The following is a 22,955-nucleotide window of genomic DNA, read 5'->3' on the forward strand; positions in this document are numbered from 1 at the left end:
TTATTGTCAATGGTTTACTTTATTGGTGCGTGCTCTCCACAGACCTCTTTTTTATTATATATTCTGTTGGTGGTGCAGCTTGGGTCACTTCTTTTTTTGTACCAGTTAAATACATAGTCTTTCCGAAGTAAAAGGATCGTTTTTCACTCCTCGAGATTTTTATAGCAACATTACAAAATCATTAAACAACTGCATCAAGAAATTATTAGAATATCAGTAATATGCTTGTACAATATATATTGCATAGAAACTATTAAATAAAAAATCTAAATAATAAAATAAACACAATAAAAAAATATCAATATTAGACACGTAGTGCCACATGATTAAGAATGTGCTACCATGGATTTAACAATTAAATACCATGGAGTAGCCATTAGGTGCAACCATTGGGACAAATGGGAAAACAATTTGAACTCATGGCCTAACAATTGGAATCCATGAGGTAAAAATTGGGACGAATGATATGGGGTAACCATAAAATTTCATAGAATATCTTTTTTTTATAACTTCACATATTTATTTAAAATGCCTAATACATTTAGCATATTTTAAAATTTACCAATATTTTTTATTACATGTTATAAGATAAAAAAGCGTATCGTTTCCGCGGAATGTAAACTCCATCACACCTGATCAGCTGGTCATGATCTGAACAATTGCAGCTTCTTAATTTCTTCTGCATAAGTAAAATCGGATGGTCGGAGAAACTCCTTCAAATCTTTAAACACCCACCTGTCGTATTGGTTAAAACACCCACCTGTCGTATTGGTTTAGATCAACGCAATAGGTCATTGAGTAAACGTAAGCAATTCGAATTTTTTTGTTTTGTTGGAACTGAGGAAACCCAAACTGAGCAAAGTTTTTTCAACCAAAGTAATTTAGGTCAGAATGTTATGAACAGATGCAAGACATAATCCCGTGTTTTCAGCGAGCGTTCGTACTGTTAGTTTTAGCTCTACTGTAATCAGTTCCTTCACCAAATAAAAGTTTGATTGCAAAGCTGAGGTAGAAGACCGATCAGATTGCGCACTATTCGAGAGGCTCATTCTCGACTTGCACCACAAGTACACTGTTAACTTTAAAGGAATGTTATATAATAATTGTCTCCTTCAGCTTTTGAATAATGGAATTAGGCAATATGAGCATATTGAATTCTTAAGTGGTAAACATCCGTACAAAAAAAATACTAAGCGAAAAGAAGTTCACGAAGCCGAAAGAATGATTACAATGAACGATAAGTTTAGGTTCACATAACAAAGTTTAAAATGTCGTAAACACTCATAACTGTGAAGATAAGATGTCGGAAAGAAACTTATTGAGCACTGTCTTTTGTTGGATATATATTATCAAAAAATCATTAAGTAATTATATCTGACTCGAAAACGTTACCAATGCATCATACTCGCATCAGTTTTTCGTAGTTTCGACTTATACAATATTTTTTAATGCACGTAAATAACGAATTGAGTATTAAATAGAAACTTTTTTTTATCTAAACTTATAGAAAAGCGTATTTTAATCATAATTAATTACATATTGATTTGAGTTCCACAAATGAATTACAATTTTAGACCTGGAAATTGAGTTTGTGAAAAGTGAAAAAGCAACCGAAGTGGCTTCATGATACCCAAAATTTTATAATGTCAATTATCAGCGAATCAACTCGTTTATTGTTAGCCATCGATTTCTTGCATTATGCATACAAAATCTAGATGATGATATATTGTAATTGTAAAATTAGTTTACATAGATAATGAGGCTATTTTATGAAAATTTCTAGTGTTGTTAACAATTTTTTATCCTACCATTCCTATTATCCCAAAGTGTTTCCAATCAAAAGACACAGAAGCTGATTTTAATCAGATATATGAAAACATTTTATGCAACGTGATTTCCCACGTTGATAATATTAGGATTAGTTTTTTTAAGAAACGACGCCCTGAATACTTTTCTGAGTACTACTGTATATCAGTAGTACTCAGAAAAGTAGTTCTACTATTCTCAACATGGTATCTTAACTCATGCTTATAGAATATATTTAGTCGTGGTCAACTCATCAGTCTTCAATAGAAACCAGTTTTAGTAGCGAATATTTGTGCAATTTTGTTGGATTCCCGCTGTATTTTTCCCCTCTCCTCGACTGCTTTGCATAACAATAAGAAATGATCTGAACCTCATCAAATTTTTGCAATCTTTATTTTACTGATTTTGTTTTTGATTTACAAACCTTTACCCTCATAATGGCAGATTTTCCCAAGAAAAGCAAGAAACCCATTTTCCCTGTGTTTCGTTCAAAGATTTTAAGATTCCGTCTAATGTAACTAAAAAAAGAGAAATTTTACATTTTTTTTTCTTTTGATGAAGTGAAAACTAAACGTTTTCGCTTTATAAAGTCGTTATTGAAAAATTTACTTTAAAACAGGTTTGTGTAAAAATGAGTTTTTTTAATAATAGGTTCAATTAAATAGAAGGGAAAAAAATGCAACAAACCAGCAAACAAGTAGCCATCAATTCTATAGAAGCCATGTTGTAATGGGAAAAACACTTCGTTGCGTCTTGCATCAACAGTGATATATGAGGTTGGCAATATAACTTTGTCCGAGATAAAGTCGATTTTATTTCTTGCTCTGAAATAAGACTCGGGAGGTATTGAATACCAACTGTTTAATAAGGAACTAAACATTAAGTAAGAGCTATCTAACGTTGAATATCCATACAAATTTTCATCCGATGATTGACCAAAAATTATATCGAGACGGTGTTGAGTGACTAGAAGATATGTAAGAAATGTTTATTAAACAAATCAACATCACTAGCTTAACAGCAAGTTTTTTAAAATAATATATTACAATATTAAGAAATCTTTTTCATTGAGGTAGGTTGTTTCATCAAGTTAGGTTTTTTCATCAAAGTGAGATATGAAGCGCGTATTTCGGTTTTGAATGTGAAGAAATTATCGTGTTAAAGATTTGTTTAATCAAGAACTTTGTGCGTTTTTTCTGCTCTCCTCCTCGAATCATTTAGCAAAAAGAAAAACCTATTAAATTTTACTTACAATTCCATGTTAAACCAAGATTTCTCGATGATAAGCAGCCATATTTACTGTAATTGAAAGTGTAAAGATCAATTTTGAACGCTAATCAACACCGAAAAAAAATAACCTAGCATTATTAATTTAAAATTCACATGTCAACTACTTCTATTAATAATATAGCGTTAAAAAAGTAATAATTCATCTTAAAAAGTAGCAATAAGAAACCTACACAAAACTAATTTAATGATAATAAAATTAAAATGTTTTATGATGTTTTTATAAACTCTCAATTAGCAGCCGCACGTTGAACTACAAAAATTCCAAACTCAAAAAAAAGATGCAATTTAAGCCTGACAACGTCAATGTATAAGAAGTCTAGAAAAAAGTTACCTATTTTTTTTGTAGCTTCCGCACACAAAAAGCTCTTTCGTTCTGTTCGCATAAAATAAACCACGATAATAAAGCTCTAAAAATCAACCTCTTTTTATTTTTATGACCACACATAAAATTCTTGAAAAGTGTTAACAAAGGTAATGAAACCTGATATTCAACCCTAACTTGAAACCTGTAATGAAACCTGATATTCAACCCTAACTTATTCCTTAACTTATTCTTAACTTATTCTTAACTTATTGTTGAATGTAAAACAATACTTACCTGGTATTGTGTACTCTTTAAATTCCGACGTTGAGAACACACCGCGTTGATCATAAAACCAATCCTGTTTGGCTGAAACAAATTTATTTCCGTTTAGATCAAACATATTTGATTTATCAACTTCGCTTTCTTCTATCTTTCAAAATTGAATTTATTAAATAAAAAAACAACTACCATAATTTTCTAATGTCATAGCAATTAAAGTGAATCATTTTGAGAGTAATCACATGGTTCAGGGAACAGAACTTACTATAACAATTATATCCATCACCAAAATATAGTGAGGCGCATTTACAATAAAAGGAGCCGACTACGTTTACACAGGTGCCTCGATCTGAACATTCTGTATATGTGAGACATTCATTGAGATCTGGCAAAATGTAAACGAATTTAAATTATTCATAGGTATTAACTTTAAACGTAGGCTTAAAAAATATTTTTAGAAATAAATTTAGAATTAATTTGTAAATAAATTTATGATTATAGTAATTGAACTTGCTAACTAAACATGTCTTAATTGTTTATAAATATTTACCAACACTATTTTACCATGTTTATAAAGGACTTCAAGATGACCCTTGTTAAAATGGCCATAGAGCATGCTGTTGATCATAGATACTTCCCCGTAGCAATCAAATGACCCATAGTAATAAACTAAGCCCATAAAACTTATCTTTTGAAACTCTAAACCTAATTCGTCTGCTGATACAAAATTGAGTGTTACAGCCAAACCTTGAACTCCATTGTAAAGATAGTCGTTTGTTGGAGAGCTATTGACGTATATTTTTTGACTAAAATCTCCTGTTAAAGTCTTGCTTTTGATTCTATTGACTACCTGCATGCTTAAATAATAAAACGGTCGACCACTTGTACTACAAATAAATTCGCCTTTTACTGGTAAGGTTGCGTCACTTAACCATTGAGAAAAATATGGCTGCTCAAAAGATAACGACATTGGTAAAGCTAAAATAGATTCAAAGCCTTCCTTTAAAAAAGCTGATCATTTGTTAAAAAAATGTATTGTATCAATTAAGGTAAAGGGCAAGCAAACTCCAGGATATTAACCCCTGGACAGTCATTGTCAATTTTTTAGAATTGAATAAGTTTTGATGGTCATTGATAAGCTAGACAAGATAAATCTAATTTTTCATGGACTGATCAAAAAACTTATACTATCATGTGGTGTAGCTTTTTTACTACAAACTATTTCTCAACTTCTGTGACATTTAAACGTTTGTGAAGGGTATTAAGTCGAAATCATCAATGTGTTTTAGTTACTCGATATTGGATTGTGAATTTCAGAAAAAGTGAAATTAAATCTTGAAAAATAAATATAATCTAAGTGTACAATAAACTTAAGACAAGTATAATTATATTTAAAGAGAAGTTTGTATAAATTTTAAATTTTATTTGAAAAATTCTTACTATACCCCAACTTTATACCCAAAAACGATATAGTTTTTTGAACCCATTTGTATACGTTAAGTTTTTTTATAAAATTCTTTGACCAGGTTTGAAGCATAACTTAAAGATTGGTTAAAGGCAGAGATTAAACTGATCAACCAAAAATTAAAAATGAGTAATAAAGTAATTACCTTAAAACTCTTTTTTAAATTAAAGCTGATCAATTAATGCATATAATATTTTTTCATATTATATTAAGTCACATTGTAAATTTAACTCATAAAACTCAATAGTTTTTACAACAAAAAAATTCGTTATACTTTTGTTTATTATGCAATATTTTGCCCTCTCTGCACTACAATAACCAGGTAAACCATTGTGCACTAAGATAATCTTTCAATTATTATTTTACGGTTATTATCAATGCAAATTTTTCTGTAGATACCACGAAATGATTTTTGAGCGGGATATTTGTAGTTGAAAGCTTAATTCCAAAATAATTTTCAAATGCTTTTTTTTTAACAAATTAAGTAAAAGAATAGAAGAATTAAAAGACCCCAAAATAAAATTGGACACTAATTTTTAATGGTTTATTGATGAATTATGATAAAATGCAATAAACTTTTTTCAACAGGTGGCTGGATAAAATCGTTTTTTTAACTAATTTTCTAATTATCAGATGGTTAATATTTTTTATCTTATATTTAAAAGTTCATTTTTTTATGACATTTTGTTTTCTACTATTTTATTCTCTTATCAATTTTGTCCGTGATCCACCTTTAATGCGTTTGCCAATATAATACTTATTATACTTTTAATAAATTGCAGCCTAAAGTTTAAAGCAATTAAGCCTATTTAACTTACCAAAATAGCACCCTACAAGATTCCCTTGAAAGCATACCGCCTTTGGATTTGAATATGTTGCGCCAGTAACTTCAAACGCAACACCTTCAACAGGAATTGCAAAATCGTATTTGCTTAAATATGGATCGTAAAGTGATATTCCAAGTATCAGCGGTAGCTCTTGCTACATGAAAAGAGAATAAAACTGAGCCGAAAAGAGCGCGTTATTACAACGCCACTGTAGTAAATGTATCAAAAAGATACGAAAATTAATTTATACTTTATAAAATATTGTTAAATTACCGGATCAAAATAAATAGAATAAGTGCATACCTTTTTATCTTTTTGTGAAGGAAAATTGAACCATGTCTTGTTTAAATTAACTGGTTGGTAGCGCATCGTTAAAGTTAATATACCAGATGATCTGATAAGTAAGCGAATGATTGTGTATGGAATGGAACCAGACTGATATAAAAGCCCACTATCTGAGCAAACATAGTTTTGTGAAGACAGTGAAGGGTCTGTAGGCTGTGCTACGGACCCATAGTTAAACAGACTTTTAGCGTTGGTTAAGTCACACTTTTCTAAAAATAAATATTTTTGACATAAATGTAAACTTTAGTTGCTTTTAACTGATGGTAAATAGAATGTAAATTACCATTACATAACATACAATTACCATTAGATAAACTAATTGAATTTAAGAGAACTTATAAGCAAATTCTCTCTAGTATTTGTTATTGCCAAAATAAATTCACTTTCAAAAAAACGGGGTAACGTTGCGTCCAAAAAAACGGGGGAACGTTACTTCGAATTTTTAACAAATTGTCACAGTTGAAAAAGACAGAATTACAAATCGGCCAAAAATTATGAATTTTATGAACTAGCGAGATGCATATTCTGTGTGTCTATTTATAATAAATTTTTATTTAAAAATGATACTCAATTTTATTTTGATTTTTTTGAGTTAATGTGTTAGAAGGGAGATTTGGTCCAGTATTTAGCAGAATTTCAACGGATTCCACGAGGAAGTCTTCTTCAATTAATTCAAATATAGTAACAAAATACTTTTAACTTTTCTTCAACAAGTTTTTTAATTCACTGATAAAAAAAAAAGGAAAAAAATTAAAAGTTCTTTTGGTGTCCTTTGACCACGTGGCATTAAAATACTTTTTTTAAAAACTCTTTTTGATGTTAAACTCTCCATATAAGCCAATTTTTTCTTAATATTTTGATCAAATACCTGAGAAACAGTACTGGGCTTGCAAACCAATTCGGCCCGCATTTTATCAGAATTTAAAATTACAATTGCATGCTTGTTTTTTCATTCATTTTTTTGAAATTTTAAGTTTATAAACGTAATCATATGTACAAATAAACTACTCAATGTAGCTTCCCTCAGCTTTGATAACGGATTGAGTTTTGATGAGGAGCTGCCTTGCTGTTATACTGTTTGTTTGTGCCTTAAATTTGCCCCTCACAAAGTAGTCCATGGGTTTCAAGTCAGGGCTTCTTGGCGGCCAGGTGTCCTTGCTGATGAAGTCGTAGCAATGCTCAGCCAGCCAATTCAGAGATTTATCAGACACATAGCAAGTGGTAGAGTCTTGCTGCCACACCCATGGCTTGTTACCAGCAACTTCTTGAATCTAGGGTAGAACTGTCTCCTCTTTGACCTTCAGATAGAAGTTGGTTTTCACCCTCAGACTCTTTTCAAATATGTTCGGAGGCATGGCGTCACCCTCACTTGAAACCATACCAAACACTATGACAGTTGCTAAAAACTTTGTTTTCATTAAGCGAGGAATGTCCTGAGGCCTCATAGCGATCCAGCGATTGTTTTGCCTATTATGCATTTGGTCTTGAAAAAAATTCTTCTCAACAGAGAAAAACTAGATCATGCTGGGCTCCTTTGGGTGCTTTACTCTCCGATCTCATTGAGCATTTGGCAAGTCTGCATTTGACAAAATTAATACCTCAAATCTTCCAAAATGCGGGATCTGGTTGTATTGGCACTGAACTTCAACTCATTAGCCATTGATCCAAACAACCTTGCCGGGTTTTCTTCCATCATTTGTTGCACTTTTTCTACAAATTCGCACTCTTTTGACTTCCTCCATGTTTTTGCGAGTGACAACAGCCCTTTTGTTCTTGGTTTCCAAAAGTGCTTTCCTAATCTTCTGGACCGTCCTTATTGGCATCCCAGTGATGTTTTTAACCTCACAATTTGAAATTTTGAGGTTGTTGTGTACGAATATCATGGGCACGGCGGACCATTGTTCTTCTTCATTAAAAATAACAGATCGCTCTTCTTCAGCGCTAAAACAATGGTTTCTTCCCCCATGACGCTGACGATACAATTGAATGTTCAGTAGATATCAGTAGCTTTTGCCGCTAAAGTTCAAAAGAAAATCGAGAGTGCGAATTTTGAATAAACAAAATAAGGTTGTCGCGCCGATTTAGTTTGCAAGTCCTGTACATCTTTTAGTAATTTCTCTTTGAGAATAACTAGTATTAGTGGGCGCAGATATACTTTCAGCCTTTTCCATATCTACAAACAAAGAGCTCTTATTAAACTTACAAATGATTGTTAAAATTCACACGGCTCATAAATTGTCTCTTAAGATATAATAGAAATTGGATTAGATATAGAAAAAAATAGCTGACTCAACAACATTTCATTTAATTTACGTACTTAATTAGATGAAAAATTTGGAAAATTTCTGTGTAAAACGCACACATACACAACTTCTATAAAAATAGAATGATGATACAAATCGACTAACAGGTAAAGTAGAGCCACCAATAACATAAATGTTTTTCAATTATTTTGTGACCAAAAGATATTTAATGCTTCCATATAAAAAACCCTTAAGTAATTTTATAAGGTGACAATAATAAAATACTGTAGATGAGTATAACTCTGAGAACTATATAAGTTATTGTCTATAATCAATGTATATAACAATATATATAACAATATACTAATCAATATATATATATATATAACCATTACCTAGATTTAAGTTTATTTTTAAGAATACTTAAAAACCAGAATATGTTTCCAAATAAAATACTAAAAAATGTGTGTTATAGAAGTTATAAAATTCCTCGTTAGAAAAACTAACATTACCATGAAATATGGAAACCAATGTTGCGATGCTAATCTCATTGAGTTAAATAAAAAATAGTACAAAACTCTGGAGCATGGAAATCTCTCCTAGACTTACCCTGTACTTAAAATTACATCATTTTGACGAAAAAATTTAAGGGTTGTTAGGAGTTCTTGGTTTTTTCATCCTTCCTTATACAATTTTTGCCAACATCCTAACCCACTTGTGAAACCAAACTTATAGTATAAAACAAGAATTTTTCTAACGAAAATGAAATAACCAATAATGTATTTAATATTGTAGTATTATATATATGTAATAGGTACTGTAAAAAACATATTCTAAAAATTTTCGTTTAGCTATTTGAGTAACTTCCTTACCTTGTACACTACCACAGCTACTGGAGCAAGCTACCACGTCGTATTGTGCCATTCTATCGATGCATTGCGACGAAACACAGTATTGCTCGCGATATCTACTTCCTGGTCCACATTTACGTGAGCATGGAGACCAATCATTCCATGGAGAGTAAGAATCTATAATTATTTTTATGGAAATGATAGCTCTAATGCTTCAACAATAATATAAAAAAGAAACATAAAATACAAGAACAAATAAACAAACGAAAAGAAAGTTGAGAGTAATGTCGCGTTATCTGTTATCTTAGATAAAATTTGTTTTGAAGAAATTAATCCTAATCTCAAAAAATTTTTTTAGCTAGAAATAGGTCTACTTATTGCAAACTGTTTTGAAATGAGTTACAAAAAACCAAGCTTGACTTTTGTTGTGAATAACGTCTTCAAGATGCTATTAGCGGGTTATGAAAGTTGTAAGGTGTTAATGTATGCAAGGTGTTAGTGTATTCAATGTGTTAATAAATGATGCGATTGTAAAACTATATAATAAGGAGTGGAGTTTGCAAATTGCAGATTCGCAGTCAGACGGGAAAAATAATATCAAATTCATAAAAAAAAAACAGAGTCTCATTTGCGTCTTAGGGAAGATTAAAATATTCCCCACACTTTGTACAATGTAATTTCCCACAATTTGTGGGATTAAGAAAAAAAATTATACTCGGAATAAGATGAGAAAGTAGCTCTACTTTCTCATCTTATTCCGAGTATAATTTTTTTTGGAAAATGGGGAAGTTATAAAAAACGAAAACAACACCAAAAAAAAACATAATTAAAAAAGGAAAAACTAGGCTTAATTGGATTCAAATCTGATGATCAAGCTGATGAGCTGGTTACTGCATTTATATTGGTGGTAGAATTTAAATCTTGGATAATGAAAGCGTTTGGTGTTTTTTTTAGTTTTTACATTTTTAACGATTTAGTGAAATTCAATATTGTAAAAAAAAAAAAATGGTCGGGCGAAAAAACAATTTTCGTCTGCATTTTATTCAGCAAGTTTTTTATGTTTGAAAAAAATCGAATTAAAAAGTTTTGATGTGCATTTATATTTTGATATCTATGTACAGCAGTCGTAAGCTATTCCAGACTTTTAAACATACGATTGCAAAATGAGTCATTAAATGATATTTCTACTGGTGCCATTTAAATTTTTTTTTTTATCTGTTTCGAATGCAATACGTTTCGAATGCATAAAAGTAATAAAGTATAATGGATTTTATCTAAAAAAAGAGTGACAGGTACCTTGACCATTTGTTAACTGCACTTGGTCAAAAATCACATAAGCAATAGCTATTAAAATGAAAAAAATTGCTTGATAGTTCCTCATCAGGATTTGTAAAAATTTCTCACGAGTAATAACTTGCTTAGAGAAATGGTTCTATTTGTTAGCTGCTTAATAAAGTACAATCGAATAATTCCATAGAATTCGAACTTGAATTTTAAGATTTTCTGTAAAATTTCAGTTCATTTTGCGTAGGATTTTATTTTTTGCACCCCTCTTTCGAAAACCTACACGAGTGGCACTTAGAGATGTCTAAAAAAAAAATCTAATTTTCTTTTTTTAAATGTTTCAAATTTAAAAGATTGAACAATTATTACAAATCATGTATTATCTAAAAACTTAACAATTGCAACACAACATTTTTTGTGTAAACTAGAATCATTCATGATATATAGGCAATTTTATGATATGGTTAGTTTCGAATATTTATATGGTCAAACTCGTCAAGAGGAGGGGACTGGTGGAAATTTTGCTTTGAGGCTCACTCTAGGTAAGAGCCCATCATTTTAAATGACGAAAAATACTTTTTATCAAGTTTGTTTTTTTTTCATAAGATATTTTCTGTTAAGGGAATGTTCGTTTGGACGAGAAAAAATTCTATGTTTATTTTTTTCTAAGTAGTAACTATTTTCTTGTGTGTTTTCTTTCGCATTTATTCTTTTTAAAAGTATTTACAATTGAAAATAGGAAAAATTGTTTTAATCTAAGAGTACTAGTACTCAGACATCTATAAAAATGCTTATACACATGATTTGCCTAAAAGTTAATATAGAACAGCGTCTGACCACCCACCGTACTCGCTAGGTTTGGCACCTAATTATTTTTGACATTTTAGCAAAATCAAGATAATCGAAAATGACAATAAAATGTACAAAGCCTAAACTAGCCCCACTCCTTGCAGTTTGGGCTCCATAGGCCCACTAGAGTAAGTTGACCCGAACCTCAATCATCATATTGACATTAGATCATTCGAACACTGCTAGTACGAGAACTGATAATAGAAGTTAATACAAGTTGAAGTAAATCCTCTGATAATTTGTCGGGTTTAAATGCTACTGAGTTAAGTAAATTAAACCGTGCGAGTCGAAAATAAAGATCTGATCTTTGGGAAAAATCTGATATTTGGAAGTTTCGTGAAACGAGATTGAAACGATAAATTAACGGAAAGAAAGCTGTGTTTAAGTAAAGCGGTCATCAAAACGAGAATTTATGAATAACAGAGGATTTAAATCAAACTGTAATATTTTCAAACTATTTTCAAATCAAACTTGTTTTTACATAATAAAAGCGATTATAATTAGTAGGAATATATAAATTCATGGAAATTAATGCATTATACAATATTTTATATAAATCAAAAACTGGTATCATTCATTTTGATTAAGTGTGATATAGTGAAGATTTCTGAAACATTTTTTTTCGATTTATCTTAAAATGAATTCTTGTTGAGTTCACCCCTGATGTTTTCGCTGCTTTGAAATAAATTTAAGACGGCAAAACGTAATATAGCAAATTAAGAAACGGCAAAACGAGAAACAGCAGTAATGCGGCCTTCAGCTACAAGACCAAAGTTAGGATTTCCTCCCCCCATATTCTGACCTCGAGCAATAAACTACCGATTAATTTTGATTAATGGTCAAATATCTCAAGATTCCTTTGAAGTTCACATTTAGCCCTCTGTATGAAATATTCTCAATAGAAGGCTGTAATTTATGTTGAGTCATTTTATATCTGGTTTTTACTTTAAATACATGTTAGCGTTTAAGTTAACATATTAACATCAAGTGTGCTTAAATGAAGCTCAATTAAAAAGAAACTTGTTTAGTTCATCGAAATTTTATTGTTTCTCTTATTTTGTTTTTGTTGTTAAAATTCAAAAGAAAAAAAGTTTTAAGTTAAAATTTAGGCAATTTTTATTGCTTCTCTGGACGTATATTATATAGTAAATATACAATATCTTATGTTGTATATTTACTATGTAATATGTCGTTACCATACTTCCTAAAAAGTTAAAAAACTAACTTCTGTAATTGCTGCTAAGATTTTTTATAATTTTTGTGCTTTCATAAAAATTTAAAATTTTCAATCATTATTCTCTTACAGTAAATATAGTAAGCTTATCCTTTCATGGTAAGTGTAAGTAATATAAATATATATTTATCATTATTTACTTGCATAAAAAAATTATAATTTATTTTCTGTATATGTATTCATTTTATAGAAGATTGTTAAAATTTCTACAAAGAAAAATTAGAGTTAACAAAAGATGACATTTAATTTTGGTTCTTCAACTGTAAATCCAACACCAGGATTTACTGGTTTTGGAAATACTGCAAAAACTACCACCACTAGTCTGTTTGGGAGTGGTTTTGGAACAACTACATCTAGTTCAGGTAACACAATTGAAATACTTCCTATTATAATATTTGTTAAAATGCTACATTAACTTAAAGTTATAAGGAAAAATTATTTTTTTTAATATTGTTTTGATTCAATTGGTGTAGCATGTTATACAAACACTTAACCATTAACTGCTTTAAACTTTGGTCAATAGAGCTTAATTTATTATAATATCCATCAGCAAACCTCTTTACACAAAAAAGAAAGCCTATTTTATACTTAAAATTAATTAAAGGTTTTGGTAATACTGCAGCAGCTACACCTTTTAACTTTGGTGGAGCAACAACTACAACAACAAGCAGTTCTTTGTTTTCTGGTTTTGGTGCAAAGACCACAACATCTGCTACTGGTTTCACAGGTTTTGGTTCAGGTTTTAGCGGTTTTGGGACTACAACAACAAGTGCACCTTCAGGTACCATATTTCTTTTTATGGAATATTGCTATGCATTTTAAAATTCTTATTTAGCAGGTGCTGGTGTAGGTGGAGTTTATAAATAGTATTGCTTAAAATTAGTTTTTCTCTTTAATAGTTTTTTAAATGGTTTTTTAAATAGTTTTCTAAATTTAATTTAACAACTAAATTTTTAGCAAGCATATATTTGGTATAAATAAAAAGACAGTTATCTATTCTATAAGATATTTGCTTTATTGCCCTTGGCAGAACTTTACTGTTGTTATCTTTTTATTTAGGTTTTGGTGCAACTGGTGGTGGTTTATTTACAGGTATGGTTATTACATCTATTTAAAAAAAGTGATATACTAAATCACATAAAAGTATATATTGATAATTAACAGAAATATTTAGTAAAAGGCAATTTTTAAAACTTACTAAGAATGAATAAGAAAACAAGAAGATTATACAAATAAGTGTGTTATTTTTAGGCTTTGGATCAACTCAACCAACATGGAATCTAGGTGAAAAAGTATTTTGATAGTGTTCTTTAAATCCTATTAATTTTTTACTCTTATTAGCTTACATGAATTTGAAAGTTTCATGAATTCATGATAAATAGTGATAATGTTTTAAATTTCTCTAGGTCAACAACAACCACAACAACAGCAGCAACAAACTGCTGTTGTTGAAAACCCATTAGGTGCAATGACAAGTGCTGTAACAATGCCTACATTGTTTGGGGATGAAAGAGATTCAGTAATTGCTAAGTTAAATCAGTTGCAAGCTTTATGGGGCTATGGTAAAGCATTCTATTCTGCAAATGCTCAGCCAATCAATTTTACATTAGAAAATCCATTTTGTAGATTTAAGGTATGACTTGAAGTTTTGTGAATAAATTGTTTTTATAAAGATTTTAAATAGAAAGTAACTTTTACCACACTAAGAAAGTATTATAAAATTAAACATTTAAAAGTTTGATTTTGAGAAAGTGTCTGCTGTCTTTCTACTTGTCAATAAGCATGTTTTCATGTTGATTATATTTAGTATTACATTTCTGTCTGATTATTTTATATTTAGTCAGAAAACTACATGTTTATGAATTTAAAACTGAAATTAAAGTATCAGTTAAATTAATCTTAACAAAAACTCAATAGTTTATAAAATAATCAAATTTCTCATCTAAAAAAAGTTACCTTGAAAAACATTTGCAGATTGGTAATTTCTAACTTGACTAAAGGAACCTGTTGAAATCATAAAAATGCAATTTTCATCATCTTAGAAATTATTTTCAAGTAATAGTTACTTTTTTTCATATGTTTTATTTTGTCTCAGACCATTGGCTACAGCTGCTTGCCATCAGCCAAAGATAGTGATGGCTTTGTTTCGCTTGATTTAACACATAAAGAAGACTATGTAAAGCAAAATCAAACACAGTTTGTAGATTCTATGCACAAAATTTTGGGTGGTCAGCAAACATTATCTGTGTGTGTTGAGGGCGTGAGAAGTTTACCTGGAGACAAGTAATTTTTTTTGATGTTGTTTGTTTTATTATTATTTTTTTAGGATAATTTATTAATTGAAAGTCAAGTTCAAAAAGATTTCACACTTAAAAGCAAAATTAATCTAATTGTTTCTAATCAAATAATAAATTTAAATAGTTTTCTACATGTAATATATAATATTGGTAAGTATACTAATATCATTCATGTGTAATTAAATGTTAATAAGGTCTGAAGTAATTATATTTGTGGTGGAACGACAATCTAATGGTGCATCTAGAAGAATTCTTGCTACAGAGTTGTATGCAGTTTTAAGTCAAGATAACATAAAAGTATTCTTATCTTATGTTATTTATGTTTTGTGTTTGATTTGTTGTATAAGATTTGGTGAGTTGAAATGTCTACAAATATAAAAATATTCAACACTTAATTATACTTAAAAATCTTATTGCATAGAAACAACTTGAGTCTCTGGGTGTTGAAAACATGGTAGCCAAAACAGCTCTAAATGAATCCCAATTGAAACAGTTTCTTGATAACCCACCTCTTGGTGAGTATTACCCTTATATCATTTATTCCTGAAACTCAGAACATAGATATTTGTAACAATAAATATTTGATAGATATATTCATTAAAAAAAAGTCTTTTTTATAACGTAATTATAGCAAAATATGCAATTATTTTTTCAAGACAAAATTAATTTAAACTTAAGTTTCTCCTTTTTTGGTCTTTACTTTTGAAGAAGTTAAGAGGGTTGCAATAAAGTTTTTGTGAAGGCCATAACATTTTCATCCCTTTTTTTGTGTCTGAATGTCCCCTCATAAATTTAAGATCCTTGTATTGCTCGAAAATGAATTTAACATATTTAATTAAAAATCAGAATGAATACCATTTTATTTAAGATTTTTTTTTTATTGTGAAACAGAAAAAGAACCTTAAACCTTGGCAAATCATAAAAGATCCTAGATTTTGCTCTATTATAGGCACTATGCAATCATCATCTTTGTTTTGACAAACATAAACTCTTTTTGAATATTCTAAGGTTTTTTATTGTCCAATCATTTCTGCAAGAGTGCAAGTATTTGATATAGTCTGCTTTTTTTTTAAATAGAGTTTTGCAAACTCTAATCATTTTTGTCTTTACATCTAAAGTAGTCAAGAGTAGGCTGTAGTATTTACCTTTAAAACAATGCCTCTTTTATGTGGTAACATTTCAATTATGAAATAGATACAATTTTTAAGCAAAAAAGTTATCAAATGGAGATAAAACTCAGCAGATGCAATAATGGTCTCAAGTACCATAGATATGGTATATTATTGTTTCTATGTGTAATATTAAATTCAAGTTAAAGACATAATTACTGATAACTTGTGATGGTTCCTATTCCACAATCAGCAGATGTAATTTCCACTACCGGTATTAATTACAAGTAATCATTAGAACGATGTTGCATAAAATTTTGCAAATTTCATGCAACATTGATTTACTGATTAAAAAAAATTAAACTTTTTAGGAGTTGATTTGATATTGTGGGAGCAGGCCAAGAAAGATAACCCTGACCCTAAAAGGTACCTCTATTAGTTGTGTATTTCTTGATTGATATTCTTAGCTCAAAATACATGATTATCTTATTCTTTTTTTTTTTTTTTTTTTTTTTTTTTTTTTATTTTTACAAAGTTATTATTTCTCTTTAAGTTAAAAGGTTTAATAAAAATTCATACTATTGAAGGCCAAGTTAAAATATTTATCACAAGAAAGGCATGTGTTTTGCATAAATTTACCAATGCGTTAGTGATAACTTTAGGAGTTTTTGCTAGTGAACTTATCTTGTTTTTGTTTCTGGATATAGTTGATATATTTGTGAAATGCATTTTAAAGCTGATAAAGCTTTAAAATAATTTTCTTAGTTCATGATTCTAGTGTGCTTCTAAAGAATGTTTGAACTGTAACTTGTGAAACAGGGTTTCAATTTTGAAAAATTTATAAACTATTTATTTTAGAACTATTAACAACTTTTTATTTACATTTTTATAACAATGAGTTCTTTTTAAATCTTATTTAATACATAGAATGTTCTGTTTAAAATTTTGCAATCACCAACCTTGAATTATGTTTATTAAATAACTTTTTTAACTATTACACTGTGTTTTGACGAAGCCAATATACCTGTGTACTGATGCTTATGTATACATATACATCAACTTTTATCACTTTTTAGAATAAAGATTTTTTTCATACATATTCTTCCTGAAAAAGTTTATTTTGATTTAGTTCCATTTTTTGTATATACTTTAGACTAATTCCTGTACCATTGATGGGATTTGATGACCTTCGTAAACGTTTAGAGCATCAGCAGTATCAAAACACTCAACATCAAAAACGTCTTGATGTATGTTTTATACTTTTTTTTAATTAAGTTACTTAAAGTCTTGTTTCTTGCTGTTTTTTTTTATATAATCTTAAATAAAAGTAATGATAATTGTTGTTGTTGTTGTTGTTGTTGTTGTTGTTGTTGTTGTTGTTGTTGTTGTTGTTGTTGTTGTTGTTAAGAATACTAACAGCATATTACCGAAGTCAGTTCAACTATCAGGATTTTTTCCAGTTAGGTAACACTGGACTTTACCTTTTCCTAAAATAATTTCTAATGCTTATCTAGTAGGTGCATCAGAATTACTGCTGTCTTTACTTAATTCTTTAGAAGAAAATTTATATCAACCAAACCAATGCCATTCATACTGCTCTAGTACATTATTTGTATGGCCAGAATTGATCCACTTAGTCTTCTTGCATTAGCAGTCAATTGTATCATTGGTGCAACACCTACCTGATTAGATTGAGCATGAAAAATAGACTTATTTTCATCTTTATAATCATTTAAAAAATTGATTTTCAAAACTGTAATCAATTGAACACCTCTCTTGCTTGCTCATATTTTTAGATGTTAAAGAACAACCTTGTAAGTGGTTATATTTAGTTGTACCAACCACTTGTATTCCAATATTTTTCAAGTAACTTCATAGTTGTAGTCTTCTCAATTAAAAATCACATATGCGTATAAAATATCATTCATTGCAGAATTTTTTTTTTGTCAATTATGGTTTTTTTTGCACTCAATTTTAAAACATGGATTTTTAATAACCTGGAAAATCTTGGGGTTGGTACAGCAGAGATGTAAACATGGATTGATTTTTAATAACCTGTGAAATCTTGGGGTTGGTACAGCAGAGATGTAAACATGGATTTTTAATAACCTGCAAAATCTTGGGGTTGGTACAGCAGAAATGGAAAAGTTAGGATTTACTTTTTTTGCATGTAAATTAAAAGTATATGTTTGAGTTGATGGTAATTGTAAACTTGGAAACTATCCATTCAACTTAAAAGGTACCACTTCCATTCCAACTCATCATCTGATCACTCACCATCTGATTCCAAATCACCATCTTTAACTTACTTCCACCCTATCGTATCACCCTAACAAAAGAGATTTGCTTCAAATCTGTTCTAAAGTTCTGGATCGTATAAATATTAGCATAACATTTTGCTACAGATACATCAAACAAAAGGTTCTTGGCAGGAAGAAAAAAAACAGCAGCAATAAATTAGTATCCTTAACATGATTTGGTCCTCTGCCTATTTTAGTAGTATTTTAAGACTTTTTGTTTTCAAATGATAATTTTTTTTTTTTTAAAAAAAAAAAACAAAACAAAAAAAAAAACAGGCTTAAAAGTGGTTAAGACTATATATCAAAATTTTATAGTAGTAATTTTGAGTGGATGTAATAATAGATACTAATTTTGTAATTTATAGATCAATTATAATAACAATTTTGAGTGTATACATCGCATATATGCACGCTCATAATTACTACTGTATTGTTATTTTATTTGAGATATTTTGAGTAATATTTTTAAGTTTTTTTTTTTTTTTTTTTATTATGTAAGTACTCTCAAAAATCTTTTATAAAATTCAACTTCATTCTGATAAACCATTTTATCTCATTACCAATGTATGTTACCCTAGGATTTGCGTTTTAAAAATTTATTTAAACAATTATTTTAGCTAATATCTGAAGAGATTAGCAAGTTGCAGACAGCTCACTCAACAACTTTTGCTAAACTTGCTCAGTACAAACGGAAACATTTGGAGCTTGGACATAGAACCCTGGAGGTGTGGCTTTTGGTCATTTGTTAAGGTTTTTAATTTTTCTTCTCATTTATAATAGCTTGAAAACCATTTATTGTGAATAAATTAAAGCATAAAATAACAGTAAATTAAACAATAAAACATAAAAAAAACAGTAAGTTAAAACATTAAACATTCTTGCTGCTTTTTTATATTTTTTAAAATATAGGTGATGATATATCAGGAAACTGTGCGTAAGATGGGTTTTGCAATTGAACCAGAAGAAGAGCATTTAAGGTAATTGCTTTTTGTTTGAAGAAAAAACTTTCAAATAAACTTACTTTTAATATTTATTGCAACCGTTCATTTGCCCTTAAATTTGATATTTATTTAGAATATTTAATGAGAAAAAAAATCACTTTTTAATATTTACTACAATCTACAACAATTGCTATGGGGACAGTTTAAATTTAGTTTTTCATAGTAGTGTCTATACCTAATATACTCAGAAGTTGATACAGGTCAATTATAGTTGATATTTAGTTGATATAGGCCAACTGTTGATTTAGCTCAACTATACCTTGATTATATATCAATGCTAGTCAATTCCAGGTCAGTTGTAGTATGTGTCAAACAATAACAAATTATAAAATAAGCAGTCTAAAGTGTTACCTCCATACAAAGTTTGATATTTCACCAGAAAGTTTTTATGTTTAGAAACAAATTAAGATAAAATGTCAAGATTACTGTGCAGAAGTTCAAGCAGCAAGCCCTATATTAGTCCCTGTGTAGAAGTTCAAGCTCTGAACATTAGATTGAGCTCCCTATTGAGTATAAAGATCTTCTTTTATAATTTAATAAATATTAGTTGGTTTTTTTTTAAGTCACATGAATAAATAATACAAGTTAACCATGAAATTAAACACCTAATGAAACCCATACACCTTTATGAATTGAAAAGCTATATATTTTATGTATCGTTTGTAATCATTAAAAATTGTGTTAAAACTATATAACCCTCTCAATGCTTTATTGAATAACTGTGGTCCAGGTTGTTGACACCTGCAAGTATAAGTATTTTAAAAAATAAATCCAAACAGTGTCAAGTTTTTTAGAGAAAATTTTCTTGCATAAGTCTTTAAAAAAAAAGTTAAATTATTGTATAAAAAGTACCAATTTTGGCCCACTGTGCAATATTATTGTTTAATTTAGTGACCCAAGGTTCCTTTATATAAAAATTTGAATATTTTTTTAGAATTCAGTTAGAATCATTGCAAGCGGAATTGAACGCTCCTATGCAATTCAAGGTTGTTTACTTAAAAAAAGATTCACTTTTTTTACAAATTATAAATAAATCTAATTTAGTGATTATCTTATTTAAATAGTTATCAAAAAAGCAATAGTAATGTTTTTGAGTTTTTTAAACAGCAAACTGTATTTGTTGTCACGGAATTAGCTTCAAAGTTTCCTTTGTTAACTAGGGACGCTTGAACGAACTAATGTCTCAAACGCGGCTTCAATCTCAAATCAATAGTTCACAAAACAGCTCAGGTTACGTTCTGGATGACCAGACAAAAGCTGAGATAAAACATGTAAATAATTGTATTTTGTTTTTGTAAAAATCTTTTAATTTCGGAGCTTGAATAAACTTTTTAAAAAAATGCTCCATGTGGTATTTCTCTTTTTTTGTTTTTTTTTTCTGTATTTGTATATATATATTTTATTTTTTCTGTATTTGTATATTTTTTCTAAATTACAACGTTTTTCTAATTTTCCTTTATCTTCTTATTTTTTAGCATTTAGCTCAACAGCAGAATGGCTTACTGAATCTTATCTCAATTATAAAAGATGACTTTGAAGATCTAAAGATCATTGAAAATGGAATACTTGACACTTACATACCTCGACGCTAATTGTTTTCAGAATCCGTACCTATAGGTAACAAACAGGATATACCGGCTGAAAATGTAATTATAAATCTCAGCGCGATTCAAAATATTGTTGTAAATGAATAGAAGCAGTTAACTATACGAAATACAACTGGATATATTTTTTAAATTTGTGTTGCACTTTTTGCTGTAAAATGGTAAAATATATTTATGAGGAATTATCAATTTAATTTGTCTTATACATGAAGGAGATTTCCGACGATCGCTGGGACCTGCAGTTCAAAAAAGTTTTTTTTTTTTTCTCTTCTGATTCTGTTCGGATTTCTGAATCAGAAGTTAAAGCAGTTGGTAATGGATAGTTAAAGTTTGAATGTTCGTGACGGTATTTGGAGTTATTTTTTAAAGAGTTTTTTCTCTTTCTTAGAAACACCCTGTACCACCCTGTTACTAAGAGATAGAAGATGTCATTAGGTTAAGACACCATTTTGAGTATACCCGAAAATGGTGTATAGATTTTTAATTCCAGCTGTTTCTAAAGATCTTTTTTTTTTAAGTTTGAGAAAGAGGAGGTAATTCTAGGATACAGATCTAGTTTATACAATTCAATGTCCAATTCATGCATTTTTGCCACTTCAGTGAGTTGTGACATGGTGAATTTTTTTTTATAAAAAAAAAAACTTTTTTGCTTTACCAAATTTGGCTTCTTTTGTAATTTTGGCCTTCAAATGCTCCAATAATACAATATGATAGCCGCTGTTGATTGTTTTTCAATATTCGCGATAAAAATTATACCTTGTGTATCCCAAAATACGGAAACCACAACTTTTTCGGCCAGTTGTTGTATTTTTGGTCACTTTGGACGACTTTCATTGACTGCCCTTAACTCAGTTAACTGTCGACTGGATTCTAAAGTGAAATGGTGGATTCATGTTTCATCTATTGTGATTTACCGACGAAAAAACTCAGACTTATTCCGCTTAAACATGTCCAAAACGCGTTCTGAATCACCATTTTGTTATTGTTTTTGTTCAGGTGTGAGAAAATGCGGTGCCAGTTTGGAAAACAACCTTTTCATACCCAGATGTTTGTCTATAATACTGAAAACTCTGCCTATTTTTACCCATTAAAAAACAATGAAAAACTCATTTTTCTAAAACTGATCAACAATTTGCCAGTTAATTCAATCTAACTTCTAAATTGACGGTTGTTTTATGAAATTTTTATAAATTTGGTAATATTAAAATATCGTAGGAATATTTCTTTAGAAGCGCCATCGGACGGCTTGAGACATTTTTGATCCATGTGTTATTTTCTAAAATCATTTATATAAATTTAAAAAAAAAATGTAAATGTTAACTTTTTTTAACTTTTTGTTGACCTCGTACTACCATAAGTTAAAAGTATTACAACCTCATAGTCTTATGAAGTTAAGTATCACAACCTCATAATCTTATGAAGTAAACTGATAATCCTGTGAAGTAAACTGATAAGTCAATCGTTATTTTTGTATAAAAACTACAATGTTATGCGTTAGTTTTTCTCATATGTATGTTACTGAATATTATCAGATCTACTCTTCAATAAAATGGAAATCATGGTTTTTCCATAAAATATTTTGATCAGCATTTGAGATATTTTCAATCTTTAAGCCTTTCTGCTTCTCAATTTCCTGCGTTCGGATTTCAGTGATTGCGGCAAGTCGCGCGTTTTTGACTTGCTTAACTTAAAAAATACGCATTGCTTTTATTCATGTCTCGATTAAATTTAAATGTTTGTTGACATGCTTTGAGCAATCGCGACTTCTGCTCCTAATTTCGGTCAAATAATATTGTCTACTGCTAAATGATGTTATGTCAGTTATTGAGTGGTGTTTATTTTAAACTCTTTTTAAAAAAATTTAAAA

General features: G+C 29.4%; 2 protein-coding genes across 6 annotated transcripts; one reads left to right on the forward strand and one right to left on the reverse strand.

Annotated features, from left to right (window-relative positions):
* Positions 1-1,765: 1,765 nt before the first annotated feature.
* LOC145196016 (uncharacterized) lies at positions 1,766-21,927 on the reverse strand. 3 transcript variants are annotated; one of them, XM_090079048.1, is made up of 11 exons: positions 10,707-10,877; positions 9,432-9,587; positions 6,275-6,525; positions 5,963-6,125; positions 4,244-4,657; positions 3,945-4,064; positions 3,695-3,766; positions 3,428-3,503; positions 3,059-3,105; positions 2,494-2,772; positions 1,766-2,324 (listed from the first exon to the last, which is right to left on the reverse strand). In XM_090079048.1, exons 1-11 carry the CDS (start codon positions 10,789-10,791, stop codon positions 2,239-2,241), a joined length of 1,749 nt encoding a protein of 582 aa, XP_089935174.1. In that variant the 5' UTR covers positions 10,792-10,877; the 3' UTR covers positions 1,766-2,238. The 3 variants fall into 3 exon arrangements, with proteins under 3 accessions (XP_089935174.1, XP_089935176.1, XP_089935175.1); XM_090079049.1 differs by lacking the exon at positions 10,707-10,877 and adding an exon at positions 21,845-21,927 and having other exon boundaries at positions 2,180-2,324; XM_090079050.1 differs by lacking the exons at positions 3,945-4,064; positions 4,244-4,657 and having other exon boundaries at positions 10,707-10,838.
* On the forward strand, positions 12,943-21,282 carry LOC145188547 (nucleoporin p54-like). Of its 3 annotated transcripts, none has more exons than XR_016449762.1 (15): positions 12,943-13,139; positions 13,382-13,558; positions 13,837-13,869; positions 14,029-14,061; positions 14,184-14,410; positions 14,873-15,060; positions 15,269-15,371; positions 15,496-15,589; positions 16,555-16,609; positions 17,337-17,430; positions 19,101-19,233; positions 19,393-19,460; positions 20,419-20,470; positions 20,645-20,755; positions 20,960-21,282. XR_016449762.1 is itself a non-coding variant. In XM_090078485.1 (15 exons), exons 1-15 carry the CDS (start codon positions 13,013-13,015, stop codon positions 21,074-21,076), a joined length of 1,587 nt encoding a protein of 528 aa, XP_089934611.1. In that variant the 5' UTR covers positions 12,943-13,012; the 3' UTR covers positions 21,077-21,282. The 3 variants fall into 3 exon arrangements, 1 of the variants encoding a protein (XP_089934611.1); XR_016449761.1 differs by having other exon boundaries at positions 19,101-19,208; positions 20,645-20,835; XM_090078485.1 differs by having other exon boundaries at positions 19,101-19,208.
* Positions 21,928-22,955: the final 1,028 nt, after the last annotated feature.

This window comes from Hydra viridissima, unplaced genomic scaffold, assembly GCF_058129835.1.
Source record: "Hydra viridissima isolate aposymbiotic clone 2 unplaced genomic scaffold, HvirCarnegie_v1 scaffold_2, whole genome shotgun sequence".
Classification (NCBI taxonomy): Eukaryota; Metazoa; Cnidaria; class Hydrozoa; order Anthoathecata; family Hydridae; genus Hydra; species Hydra viridissima.